Consider the following 14,425-nt stretch of genomic DNA (forward strand, 5'->3'; position numbering starts at 1 on the left):
AGCTTGGACTATAATAATGAAGCTGGAAAGAAGTGACTAGATTCAGGACATATTTAGAGAAGGAGTAAACAGGACTTGTTAATGGATTAGATGTGGAGGGCAGGTCAAAAAAGAACCTGGATAACTAGGTAGCTGATGGCAGTGCACCTTACTAACACCATGAGGAAGATGGGGGGAAGCAGATATGGGGGCACTAATGAAGTGGTTTTTTTTTTTTTTTAAAGATTTATTTATTTGAAAGGCAGAGTTAGAGAGAAAGAAAAGGAGAGACACAGAGAGAGGTGAGAGATCTTCCATCTGCTGGTTCACTCCCCAAATGGGCACAATTTCCAGGGCTGGGCCAGGCTGAAGCCAAAGCCAGGAGCCCTCCCAGGCACGTTACCAGGGAGTGGGATTGAAGTGGAACAGCTGGGACTCGAACCAGGACACATTATGGGATGCTAGCACTGCAGGTGGTGGCTTAACCCACTGCACCACAATGTGGACCCTAATTAAAGGTTCTTTATTGGCAAGGTTAACTTTGCAAGTCCCATTTTTTAAGTCTGAAAGGCTTATTTGAAGTCCACATGAAGATCTCCAATATGCAATTATATATAGAAAGCAGGAATTCCAGGGAGTGTTCATTTCTGGGCACAGAGATTTAGAAGTCATCAACAAGCATGAGAGGATTTCAAAAAGCTCACGGACAGGACGGTATTGTGATGTAATGGACTAAGCTGCCGCTTGCAACACTGGCATCCTGTATCAGTGTGCCATCTGAGTCCTGGCTGTTTGCCTCTGATCAAACTCCCTGCCAATGGGCCTGGGAAAGCAGCAGCAGATGGTCTAAGTAATTGGGACCCTGCCACCCAAGTGGGAAACCTGAATGGAGTTCCAGGCTCCTAGCTTCAGCCTGATCCAGCCTTGCCTGCTGTGAACCAACAGATGGAAGATCTCTTTCTCTTCCCTTCTCTGTCACCCTTGAGCCTTTGCCACCCACTTAGGAAACCTAGATTAGGTTCTGGGCCCCCAGCTTCAACCTGGCCTAGACCCACCTGTTGTGGGCAACTGAGGAGTGACCCAGAGGATGGGAGCTCCCAGCTTCAGCTTCTCAAAAAAAAAAAAAAAAAAAAAAAAAAAAAAAAAAAAAAAGGCAGTGGGGCTGCAGTGAGCCTAGAAGCCTAGAAATTCTATTTTTAAGAAGAGCTCCATGTAGTAATACAAGTGAGTCTGAGGAGACACTAAATTATAAATATAGTAAGGTATCTCAATGTCAGTGTCAACCTATTTGTATTAACAGAAGCACAGGAAATTTAATAACACCCACCTCAGAAGACTATTGTTAGCAGTAAATTAGAATATACTCAAAGTACTTCCTACATAATAAGTATTCAACAAAGGTTAGATCAACTTATATTGCCATTACCCCTTGAAGGGATCTTGGTGAGGCGGCTTGTGAGCAGAAAGGACATGGGTCCTGTAATCAGACAAACCTGGGTTTAAAGCCTTGCCTTTACACTTAATTTCTGTCTGGCTTTGGGCAAGTTACTTCATCTAACCAAATCTCAGCTTCTTCAACCTGCCCCACAACATTATTATGAGGATTGAATAAAATCATTTAAATAAAGTGCTTAGGGCCAAGTAAGTTTGATTGTTACACAATAGAATTCTAAATACCAGTGGAAAAAAATGTTTCATGTATTAACATGGAAGAACTTCAAAAGTCATCAACAGGGGCTGGTGCTGTGTTGTAGTGGGTAAAGCTGTCGCCTGAGACACCAGCATCTCATATGGATGCCGATTTGAGTCCTGGCTGCTCCACTTCCAATCCAGCTTCCTGCTAATGCTCCTGGGAAAGCACTGAAGGATGGCCCAAATACTTGGGCCCCTTTATCCACATGGAAGACCTGGAAGAAGCTCCTGGCTCTGGCCTGGCCCAGCCCTGGCCACTGTGGCCATTTGGGGAGTGATCCAGTGGATGGAAGAACTCTCTCTCTCTCTCCCTCTCTCTGTAACTCTGCCTTTCAAATAAATAAGTAAATCTTATTTTAAGAAAAACTTATTTGCCATATTTAAAAATTAAATTTTGTAAACTGATTAACTCAGAAATGTTAGTAATACACAGAAATCATCAAATCTGGGACTGGTGCTGTGGCATAGCAGGTAAAAACCACCACCTGCAGAGCCAGCATCCCAAATGGGTACCAGTTCAAGTCCTGGCTGCTCCACTTCTGATCTGGTTCTCTGCTATGGCCTAGGAAAGCAGGAGAGGATGGCCTAAGTCATTAGGACCCTGCACTTACGTGGGAGAGCTGGAAGAAGCTCCTGGTCCCTGGCTTCGGATAGGCCCAGCTCCAGCCGTTATGGCCATTTGGGTAGTGAACCAGCGGATGGAAGACCTCTCTCTTTCTCGCTCTTGCTTTCTCTGCCTCTGCCTCTCTGTAATTTTGCCTTTCAAATAAATACATCTTTAAAAAAAAGTATATTAAAAAATCATTGGGGCCAGCGCCGTGGCTCACTTGGCTAATCCTCCACCTGCAGCGCCGGCACCCCGGGTTCTAGCATCGGTTAGGGTGCCGGATTCTGTCCTGGTTGCTCCTCTTCCAGTCCAGCTCTCTGCTGTGGCCCGGGAGGGCAGTGGAGGATGGCCCAAGTGCTTGGGCCCTGCACCCGCATGGGAGACCAGGAGGAAGCACCTGGCTCCTGGCTTCGGATCACCGTAGCAGCCATTTGGGGGGTGAACCATCGGAAAGGAAGACCTTTCTCTCTGTCTCTCTCTCACTGTCTAAATCTGCCTATCAAAAAAAATCATCAAATCTAACATACTTTCATTATATAATACATATATAATATATAATATAATAAGTGCCTAAGAATTCACCCAAGTTTACCTAACAGAGTCAAGACCAGATCCAAGTCTTCTGGTTCCCATCCAGTTAAAAGTACTATCTTACATATTCATTGCATAAGCAAATCACATTATTTTAAAATTTTTATAATTTATTTTTATTTGTGAGACAGATACAGATAGAGCTCCTATCTGCTGGTTCATTCCCCGAATGCCTGTGACGGCAGGGCTGGGCCAGGCAAGCCCTCCCATGAGGGTACCAGTGACCCAGCAACAACCTGAGCCATCACCTGCTGCCTCCCAGGGTGTGCATCAGCATGAAGCTGGAATTGGGAACACAGCTGGGATTTGAACCCAGGCACTCAGATAAGGGGTGCACGTGTCCCAGCTGTGTCTTAACCCTATGCCAAACATTCACTCCAGTAAATCCACCCCAGTATTACGAAAAAATTAAATTTTCTGAGTTTACTCACCGCTCTGATAGTACTTAGAATCATGTGTCCATCTGAAGCCAGTGCAGAGGCCAAAGTCAGTCAATTTAATGTGACCATCACGATCAATCAAAATGTTATCAGGTTTAATATCTCTATGAATAAAACCCATTTTATGAACACTTTCAACTGCACAGGTAAGTTCTGCTATATAGAATCGCGCCAGATTTTCTGGAAAGATGCCCATTCTAATTAATAGGCTCATCATGTCACCCCCAGGAATGTAGTCCATTACAAAATATAAATTGTCCTTATCTTGGAATGAATAATATAAACGAACGACCCACTCATTGTCAGCTTCAGCCAGAATATCTCTTTCAGCTTTAACATGAGCAACTTGGTTTCGAAGCAAAACATCTTTCTTTCGAAGAGTTTTTGTTGCATACAAAGCCTTAGTATCTACTTTTCTTGCTAGACAGACTTCACCAAACGCTCCTATTCCTAGTGTCTTAATCTTCACAAACATAGACTTGTCCATTTTAGCCCTTTTAAGACGGATGTAATTAGATTCTTTTTGGCAAAGCATCTTTCTCATTTGGTCCTGGGCATCTTGAGATAATCCAACCTAGGCAAATAAACTGGATGTTATATGAGGAATTTTCTTTTTTAACATTAAATCTTAAGAAATAACTTGGAAAAAACTCAGGCATATATTTAAAGGTTAAATGCATTATATTTTTTAATAAAGCATGTTAGAAATCTGTAATATAGTTCAGAGAAAATTAATGATCAAAAGTGCAGCTTAAGAAACAGTTAACAAGATGTCTAAGGTAAGTGAATATATATGTGAATTCAGCTGTGGTAATTCAGGAGAAGAGGATACCAACAGTTAGCTTTCTACTCTTCTCTAATACACTCAGAAAATGTTCACAATGTGCAACAAACATCTGTTAATGTGCATTCACATTTCTCTCTCCATGCAGTCATCCCAAATTATAGGACTAGCTTGCCTTCACTAAATATTTCTCTTTTTAAGAATATCTGACCCTCAAATATCCTTCTTCCCATCATAAAAAAGAAATTCTCATACTCCAAACATTTGTTCTTAAAAACCTGATGTATCAAGAACAAAAGAATGCCTTATCTAGTTTATCAGCCTCTTCCCATTTTCCATAAATACATAATACTCATTCAGTCTTTTTTCTTCCTCAGAGCACTGGAATTAGAATGAGAGTCATTGTCCACCACTTCATTTAAAGGAGACAACCTGTATGGTAACAGGGTATCTTTTAAATATTTTTGGATATTTCAAAAAATAGTGTAACTTATGAAGATATCAAAAACCAGATAAAAACAAAAGTCAACTTCAAAATAAGATATAGAATACCTAGATTTAGAAGTGAAGCAGTCTTTTTTTGGCAGCTTAATAAAGAGCTAATTAGAGTTTAAATAGAAAAGAAATTCAGTTGGAAGAGTAGTCTAATTCTAGAAATGCAAAACTAACTAAAAGACAGTACCTCATGCTTTTGTTAGGGTGCGTACTTGCATGCAAAATCTTTTAAGAAGGATGGCATGCCAGACTTAGTATATAACTGTTTCTCTTAAAATCTTACTTGTCTATACAGTAATGGAGGCTACAGAGGTCAGCAAAGCTTCCAACACCATAAAAGTTTAAATCAGCTATTAGTGAAAGTGAAGAGGAAAAAGGAAAAATAAACTAAGAAAATACATACAGACAGACTTTAGTAAGAAATCCTAAGAGCTAAAATATGGAAAAACCTTAGAGATTATCAGGACATTTTTCCTCAACAAAATTCAATTTATGGCAGTAATAACAATATTGTGCTATAAAATCAGATTTGGAAAATCATTTAAAAAGAATGGCTCTCTCAAGTATGCGCAGAAGTTTAGTTATAACTTTAAGCTTCTTGGATTTTTGAGTGATAGATCTAAGATTACAACTCTAAGCATATGACAAAAACAATAATGATGATCCTGTGAAGAAATCTATTGGAATCACAACACAGATTAATCTGAGTGCTTACTAATTCCAATTTCCTTTTAAGAACATTTTGACTTAAGAGTTTCAGCACATTTTTCTCTAGTACATTGTAAAAATGAAATTAGAAGGAAGAAATAACTGAAGGGAAATGTCTCTGACACTTTCTAACAAGACATATGTGATGAACAAACTTACAAATTCAAAAACTTACAAGTAAAAAGAAATGTTCATAAATCTATCAAGAGATGACCCAGGGTGCAGGTATTTAGCCTAGGGGTTGAGATAGCAGTTAAGATGCCTGGATCCCACGCTGCAGGACAAGGGTTTGATTTCCAGTTCTTGCTCCTAACACCAGCACCCTGCTATTGTGAACCCTGGTAGGCAGTGAGGATCACTCAAATAACTGGTTTCCTGCCACTCAAGTAGAGACCTGGGCTGATTTTCTGGATACCAGCTTTAGACATGGCACAGCCCAGTTTGTTGCAAGCATGGTGGGGAGTGAACCAGTAGATGGGAGCTCTGTCCATCTCCCTCTCTATAAGATAAATAAACAGAGGTGACCTAGATATTTCTAGCTTATTTTTAAATATTTGAAAATAATATATAAAACCTAGAAAACAATCCTTGCTCCAATTTCCATATAAAGGTACTATGCACTAAATCTGTATATTACTGTAAATTATATTTGTCTTAATTTATACAAGAACTTTATTATAGGAAATTCAGAATAAACCTAGAAATAGTAAAATACTATAAACAAAAAACCTTAAAATTTACTTTAAAAATTATTATTACTCTTATTATTTTTAACCTATTTCAGAGACAGAAAAGGAGAGAACACTCTCATATGCTGGTTCACTCCTCAAATGCACATAACGGTAGGGATGGCATAGGACAAAGCTGATCTCAATTCAGGATCGGGGGTTCCCAAATGGCTGGCAGGAACCCAGTTACTACAGCATCACCACTGCCTCCTGGCATCTACATCAGCAGGAAGCTAGAATCAGGAGCCAGAGCAGGAGTCAAACCCAGGTGCTCCAATTTGGGACGCAGGCATCCTAACAAGCAACTGACCTAATAGGCCAAACGCCTGTCCCAGCTTACTCATTTTCAAATAATTGATAATATATTTTATTCAGCTATAAGAAAGGAAAGTCAACCAAGGCAACAGATGATCAAGTACAAAAATAGTATTTTAAAAGGTTTTACCCGCATCATTTCGTTCTCTAATTGTTTTTTACGATGTAGACGTTGCTGATGGGATTTGAGCACATTTTCTACGTGCTGCTCCATAAAGAATTTAAATGCCTGAGGAGAATAACTTTGAATCCGAGATTCCCTTCGCTCTTCATCTTTCTTGTTTTTCCTAACAGTGATAGGTGAAGTTGTGATCTGTTTCTTTTCTTTATCTCCATTATCAACACCTTCATAACTCTTTTCACCCTCATCTTCCTTGGGCAAGATAGGCTGATCCTCTTTGCTAGACTTATTGATTGATTCATATGGGGGAACAGGTGGGTTCTGGTGCAGCAGATGTTTTGGGTAAGGTGGTGGTGGACCTTGATAGTTTGGAGCTTCAGCAACAGGTGCCATAACGGTCATATTTGAAGTGGAACCCTCAGAAAATGGACTGGTTTGAGTAGTCTGAATTGGTTGTGGTATCCAAGAAGGGTGGGTAGGTGCTAAAGCAGTCTGTAATTCTGGTTTTAATACACGCATGCTTTTCACAGGCTGTTGAATAGGAGCTGGTGTAATTGCAGTGACTGTTGTGGCTGATGGCTGAGAATTAGCAGAGTGACTTGCTCTATTTCCTAATGGGTTATTAAAAGAATTTGACCTCACTGGTATGTTAGGTTGCCAGGTAGGGATCTCATGCCCACTGCTTGGGGATGACTGGGTTGGAGCAGAAGATGACTGAGGCCACGTTGTCTGTAGTCCAGGTACATTAATGTTGTAGAGTTCCATGTTATGACTGTTTCTGTTTGGCACCAGCATAGATTGAGGAATACTTCCATTTGTATATGATGAAGGAGCAGCAGACCCCCCTGTTTGTAAAGCAGAAGAGCTTTGTCCACTTGTAGGGGTCAGAGGATATGGAGGAGGTGGCTGCCTACTCACAGCACTGGCAGGGACAACATTTTGGTGGATCATAAAATCAGTCTGACCACTACCATTCTGAATTCCAGGCCTCCCTGGGGGAAAGTTAAATTTGTTAGAGCTCTGCATGATGATTGGCTGTCTGCCCACAGGAACAGAACTAACTGCTCTCTGCCCCTGAGTAGGAGGACTCATGGAGGAAGTGTTAAGAGGTGGTGGAGGATAGCCCTCCTGCCAGGCCCCAGGGGGAACAGGAGAGATTCGAGAGATTACGTATTCCATGTTCCCAGAATAGCGCTTAGTTTGAGAGTTTGGTTCCCACGAAGGGGGAGGTGGAGTTGTACCTCTTGGAGGTGGTGGTGGAGTGACACTCCTTACTTGAGGAGGTGGTGGGGGGTTCACTCTCTGTCCATTGCTAGGGTGAGCTTGAGCAAATGCTGTTAAACCAGATCCAGACAAAGGTCTTCCTACATCCGTCTGTGAGTTGGGACTTTCAGAACGATAAACCACACTGTCTCCTAGTGCTGTGCCATGTCTCTGAGGAACTAAGGATTCCTTAGAACCTTTCCAGCTTTGCTTGCGGTTAATGGGTTGTTGCACACTTCCTTCATAAAAGAGAGAAAAGAAAAACACGTTTTTAACCTTTTATTTTGGAAGAATTTAGATCAGAATTCTGATACTCAATTCTCTTTCAAGAATTAAAAAGCTGGAAGCCGGCATTGTGGCACGGTGGGTTAAACTGCTGCCTGCATCACCGTGTCCCATAGGGGTACCGGTTCGAGTCCTGGCTGCTCTACTTCCTATCTAGCTCCTTGCTAATATGCTTGGGAAAACAGTGGAAGATGGCCCATGTACTTGGGCTCCTGCACTCATGTGGGAGACCCTGAAGAACTCCTGGCTCCTGGCTTTGGCCTGGCCCAGCCCCAATCATTGTGGCCATCTGGAGAGTGAATGAGCAGATGGAAGACTTCTCTCTCTCTATCCCTCCCTCTTTCTCTGTAACTTTACCTTTCAAATAAATTTAAAAAAATCTTAAAAGAATTAAAAATATGAGTAAGTTTAAGAGATGTACAACATGGTGACTCTGCTTAATAGTATTTGCATTCTTGAAAATTATTAGAGAGTAGATGTTAATTGTTCTCAAAACAAAATGTGGTCAAGAAAGTGAGGTAATACATGTTAATTAACTTATTTAGCAAAAAATTAACAAAAAAATTTCGTTGAGTAGTTTATCTTTAAAAATTTAGTTTTTGACTAGGTAATACATTTTCATGGTTCAAAATGATACCAGTTTCCATCCTTAATCCAACAATCTCCTTCAAAAGTCACCAATGTTATCAGGAAGTTACCTGAGAGATATATAAATTTGTAGCATACTTTTTATAAAACTATCATGCCTGGCTTTTTTCATTTAAAAAAATAAAGACTATATCAGCAGCACATGAAATGGTGCTTTACTTTTTAAAAATATGGGTTTTTTGGTGGGAAGAGTAAGTATATTCCTAACCTTCAACTTACGAAATTTGTATTCCTTAAAAAAATGTTTTTTTTTACCGTATGATTGTACCCTGTTAATATAGTCAGTTTTCTGATTAACAAACATTTAGGTTTTTCTATTTTTTAAAAATATTTATTTCTGGCCGGCACCGTGGCTTAACAGGCTAATCCTCTGCCTTGCGGCGCCGGCATCCCGGGTTCTAGTCCCGGTTGGGGCGCCGGATTCTATCCCGGTTGCCCCTCTTCCAGGCCAGCTCTCTGCTATGGCCCGGGAGTGCAGTGGAGGATGGCCCAAGTCCTTGGGCCCTGCACCCACATGGGAGACCGGGGGAAGCGCCTGGCTCCTGGCTTCAGATCAGCGTGATGCGCCGGCCGCGGCGGCCACTGGAGGGTGAACCAACAGTAAAAGGAAGACCTTTCTCTCTGTCTCTCTCTCACTATCCACTCTGCCTGGCAAAAAAAAAAAAAAAAAAAAAAAAAATTATTTCTTTATTTGAAAGTCAAACTTATAGAGAGAGAGAAGGAGAGGGAGAGACAGAGAGAGAGAGATCTTCCATACACTGGTTCATTCCCCAGATGGCCATAATGGCCAGTACTGGGCCAGGCTGAAACTAGGAACCAAGGGCTTCTTTCAGGTCTTCCACATGGGTGGCAGGGGCCTAAGCACTTGGGCTTTCTTCTACTCTTTTTATTAGGCAAATAAGCAGGGAGCTATATCGAAGTGGAGCAGCCAGGACATGAGCCAGCACCCATATGGGATGCCAGATTGAAGACAGTGGTTTCACTCACCATGCCACAGTGCTAGCCCCTCCAATCTTTTTCTTGGCATACAAAAAAAAAAGCAGCTGAAAAATTTTATGCAGATATGATTTCATATACATGTACCTATATTTGTAGATAAATGATTAGAAGTGGCATTATTGAGCCAAAGGGTACATTCATTTGTAATTCTTTTACACACAACTACTTATTTTAAGTATATTTTAATATTGCTTTTAAAGCAGCAAAAGACAATAGGGGATAATTAGTTGAACATGAAATAAGGTATAAATTGGCCGGCACCACAGCTCACTAAGCTAGTCCTCCACCTGCAGCGCCGGCACCCTGGGTTCTAGTCCCGGTCAGAGAGCCGGATTCTGTCCCGGTTGCTCCTCTTCTAGTCCAGCTCTCTGCTGTGGCCCAGGAAAGCAGTGGAGGATGGCCCAAGTGCTTGGGCCCTGCACCCGCATGGGAGACCAGGAGGAAGCACCTGGCTCCTGGCTTTGGACAGGATCAGCACAGCGCACCGGCCGTAGTGGCCACTTTGGGGGTGAACCAATGGAAGGAAAACCTCTCTCTCTCTCTCTCTCACTGTCTAAACTCTGCTTGTCAAAAAAAAAAAAGTGTAAATTTTATAGAGTCTACCTTTAATGGAATTTCCAAAAATATATATAATACAAAAAAAAAAAAAAGCATTTAAAACAGTACAGTGTAGCCACTTGGAAAAAATATATAACACATTTAAAAATACACTGGTATGAAATATTATATAAATATTTTAATCCAGAAGGATTAAAGATTTTAAAACCATATAAGTACTAGGAAGATAATTCAAGGTCTTCTAAAGCATTAAAAAGGCAGAGATCTAAATGCATACAACACTATCATATCCAGGTGAAAACACATTCAGTAACACACAGGAGAAAAAGGCAGTAAATGTTCAGAATGTAGTCTGCGTCTCCATTTCATCTAGGATCTGTGACTTCAGGGGAACTCATCAAGTCCTCTGGCCACCAGGCTGCCTCACTTTCCTCAGAGAGTCAGCTGAGGCAAAAACTACCATGTCACTCAGTCTCAGCTTTGGTCAGCTACAATTTAAGTCTCCACAACCTCAGAGAACAGAGCCTTGGCTTCTGTTCTGTGCCTTCATGGAGCGCTTGCATTCTTTGAGTTTCCAGACCCTTTCACCACACCCTCTCATTTTTTCCCACAAATGCTCCCTACCACAAATCTCTGCCCAAGCTTTCCTATACCTCCTAGAAGCCTAGGAGCTCATGTCAAGAGCCTCGGGTGATCATGCTTAAAAGTGTTAATTGTTAAATTAACAGAAGTCACTGTACATTTACTTCCCAAGCAGGACTTCTGTCCTCAGTGGGTTGTACTATGAGAATTAACTGTAAAACTTGTTCACAGGTTTTTTTGTTTTTTGTGCATGTGTATACAAATTGTTGAAATCTTTACATAGTATAGAGTTGGTCTTCTATGTATAAAGTTCATTGAGAGCTTGTTTGGAGGTGCTAGCAGGGGAGTGCAGCTGCTCGTATACTGATCCTCCTCTAGCGGGGAAAGCCGTCCTCTTCCGAGTGTGCAGCTTTAGGAGGGATGCACATGGAATAGTAAGGGAGGAAGGGGATACTCGCCCAGCCAGCCAGATCTGCTGAATCAACACTGGCGATCAATGGGGTGACAGATGTCATAGCCAGATCACCCTCACATCCAATATAAAGTGAACTGAAAATGAACCTTAATGGGGAATGAGACTGGAAATGGGAGAGGGAGAAGGATGGGTGGGAGTGGGCGTGGGACGGTGGGTATGGTGGGGAGAATCACTATATGCCTAAAGTTGTACTTATGAAATTTGTAGTCATTAAATAAAATATTTCTTTGGGGGAAAAAAAAAAGTCAGGTCTTGTGATGCCCATGCTAGGAGAACACATTCATTCCTCTTATCCCATGAGCTCCTACTCATTCTTTCTCATTCATCCACAACTTTGGCAACTGATCTACCCTAAGAAAGCCACCTGCACCCACATGGATGAGCCACTCATTGCCCTCATCACTCAGCTCCCTTCCCCCTCTTCTACTCCACTGCTAGTATCACCTTCCAGATCATATTTCAATTGTGGTTTTATCCATGTACCCTCTTCTTTCACAAATTTAAGGCTTATAATCTCAGATCATGACTTCTCTTTTTTTGTTTACTCCTGCTACAAAGTTCTTCAACCTCATCAAGATCTCCAAGATTAATCCCCTGCTTCATCAGTCTTCCTTTTTTGGGGAGAATAATTTATCCGATTTAACCTATAGTCTCCCACTTCTTTCTTCTCTCTGTATCCCTTTTCGCCTCTCTTTTCTAGTTGTTACTTAAATATCTGTTGAGTATTTACTCTATGCTAGTCCCTGCCCCAAGCAATCCAAGGACATTGCTGAATAAGATAATAGCCCCGTTAAAGCCATATTCTTGGGGGAGGAGACAATAAACAAATAAACAAATAACCAAGGTATGGGGCTGGTGTTATGATGTATCAGGTAGGGTCACCATCTGTGATGCTGGCATCCCATAAGGGTGCCAGTTCAAGTCCTCGTTGCTCCATTTCTGATCCAGCTCTCTGTTCATGTGTCCAGGAAAGCAGCAGAAGATGGCCCAGGTACTTGGGCCCCTGCCACCTGTGTGGGAGACCTAGATGAAGTTCTTGGTTGCTGGCTTTGGTGTGGCCCAGACCTGGCCATTGTGCCAATTTGGGGAGATCTCCCTCTGCCTTTCCCTTTCTCTCTGTAACTCTGCCTTTTAAAAAAAGCAGATAAATCCTTTAAAAAAAAAAAAAAGGTAACTTCAGAGTGTGATAAATTCCATATGTGTGAAACACAAATGGTGTCAAATGATGAGAAAGTAACAGGAAGACGGAAAGGGATGAGACCTTGCAGCCAGAAAAGGCTCCCCTGAGGAGATACGAGCTCAGATGGTGAGAGTCATAAATGAAGGAAAGAGTGGTACTACATACAATCTAACAGGGAGAAGAGTGGGGGAAGGAATGAGAAGCTACTGAAGGAAAAGCAGAAATATACTGTGATTAAGGATTTTACTAACCCTTACAGCAATATCACCTATCGTACTGAGCACTTGTTTAGTACAACTTCAGTCATGGGTAATTGTAGCTATCTACTTTCTTTCCTTCCTACTACAAAGGTAACATCACAGACAGACCAGTAGACTATAAATTCATGATCATGGGCAGACCGACCCTACTATAAATTCATAACCAGCATCCCCAGGAAAACTTAATTGTTTGTTTCTTGTTGAGGGATAATTTTTTAAATTTACATTCTTCTCTAAAATACAAATGAGGATTCAGTGAATCAATGTATGAGAAAAGACCCCAATTCATTGGGCAGGGGCATGCTAATCCTCTCTGCATCATTCCAGTTTTAATAAATGTGCTGCTGAAGTAAGCTCCCTTCTACTTCTTAGTCTCTATGACTGCCTGCTCTGTTCCTCACCCAGTACTCTCAGTAAATGACATTTTCTACTTCAGAGGAAACAGAAGATATCAAAAAGTTAACCTGCTATCTTCCCCATATAACCTCAGCCTGTTTGCTCTGGTTAGGGCAGAAGGCTGGTCCCATTTCCACCTAGGGCTAACAATCCCTCATCCTGTGCTTTGGATCTGATTTTCTCTCTCTGTAAGACTTGTTTATTTCAAAGGCAGAGTTTATGGGGGGAGGGGAGAGACAGAAAGAGACACTCGGTTCACTCCCCAAAATGGCTGCAATGGCAAGAGCTGAATTGGTCTGAAGCCAGGAGCCAGGAGCCAGGAGCTTCTTCCAGGTCTTCCACATGGGTGCAGAGGCCCAAGCACTTTGGCCATCTTCTCCTGCTTTCCTAGGCACATTAGCTGGGTCGAAGTGAAGCAGCCAGGACGTGAACCATATGGGATGCTGGTGTTGCAGATGGCAGCATTATCCACTATGCCACACAGTTGATGAGCCTTCTCTCTTGAATATTAATTTCATCCTATTAACTGGAATCTTCAAATCTTTTAAACATGTTCAAGTCCTTTCCTATTAAAAACAATAAGAAAACAAACTCTCTCTGCATTTCCATTTAGAAGTCTGCCTCAAAGTATCTGGTACTGGTCCACAAATTGATAGTGGCCTATGATGAGGTAAATATGGAAAATTCACAATAAGAACTTGAGAAAATTTTTATGTTCTCAACATATTCAATTTTTAAAAAACATTTATTTATTTGTGAGGCAGAGTTACAGGCAGAGAGATGGAGAGACAGAGAGAGAGGTCTTCCATCTGCTGGTTCACTCCCCCAGTGGCCACAATGGCCAGACCTAGGCTGATCTCAAGCCAAGAGTCAGAGCTTTTTCTGGGTCTCCCACATGGGTGGGTGCAGGGGCCCTAGCACTTGGGCCATGTTCCACTGCTTTCCCAGGCCATTAACAGAGAGCTAGATCAGAAGAGAGGCAGTCAGGAGATGAACCAGTTTCCATATGGGATGCTGGCACCACAGGTAGAAACTTGACCTACTATGCTACAGTGCCAGCCCCAGCATTTAATTTTTTAAGGCAGAGAAATCTTCCATCCTCTGGTTCATTTTCCAAATGGGTGCAACAGCCAGAGGTGGATCAGAAGAGGAGCAGCCAGGGCTAGAATCGGCGCCCATATGGGATGCCGGTGCTTCAGGCCACAGCTTTAACCCACTGCACCACAGCTCTGGCCCCTGGGCCATTTTCTGTTGTCTTCCAAGATACATTAGTAGAAAGCTGAATTGGAAGCAAAGCAGCTGAATTCAAACTGGCACTC

General features: G+C 41.8%; 1 protein-coding gene across 3 annotated transcripts in view; it reads right to left on the reverse strand.

Moving 5' to 3' along the window:
• The window catches only part of LATS1 (large tumor suppressor kinase 1), a 69,946-nt gene that overhangs the window by 18,911 nt on the left and 36,610 nt on the right, over nt 1–14,425 (reverse strand). For all 3 annotated transcript variants that reach the window (XM_062186912.1, XM_062186913.1, XM_062186915.1), the window contains exons 4-5: nt 6,470–7,962; nt 3,301–3,883 (exon numbers count right to left, since the gene is read on the reverse strand). In XM_062186912.1, coding sequence (XP_062042896.1) covers nt 3,301–3,883; nt 6,470–7,962 — 2,076 coding nt within the window. The remainder of the gene's footprint in view (nt 1–3,300; nt 3,884–6,469; nt 7,963–14,425) is intronic.

The sequence above is a fragment of the Lepus europaeus genome, chromosome 3, assembly GCF_033115175.1.
Source record: "Lepus europaeus isolate LE1 chromosome 3, mLepTim1.pri, whole genome shotgun sequence".
Lineage (NCBI taxonomy): Eukaryota > Metazoa > Chordata > Mammalia > Lagomorpha > Leporidae > Lepus > Lepus europaeus.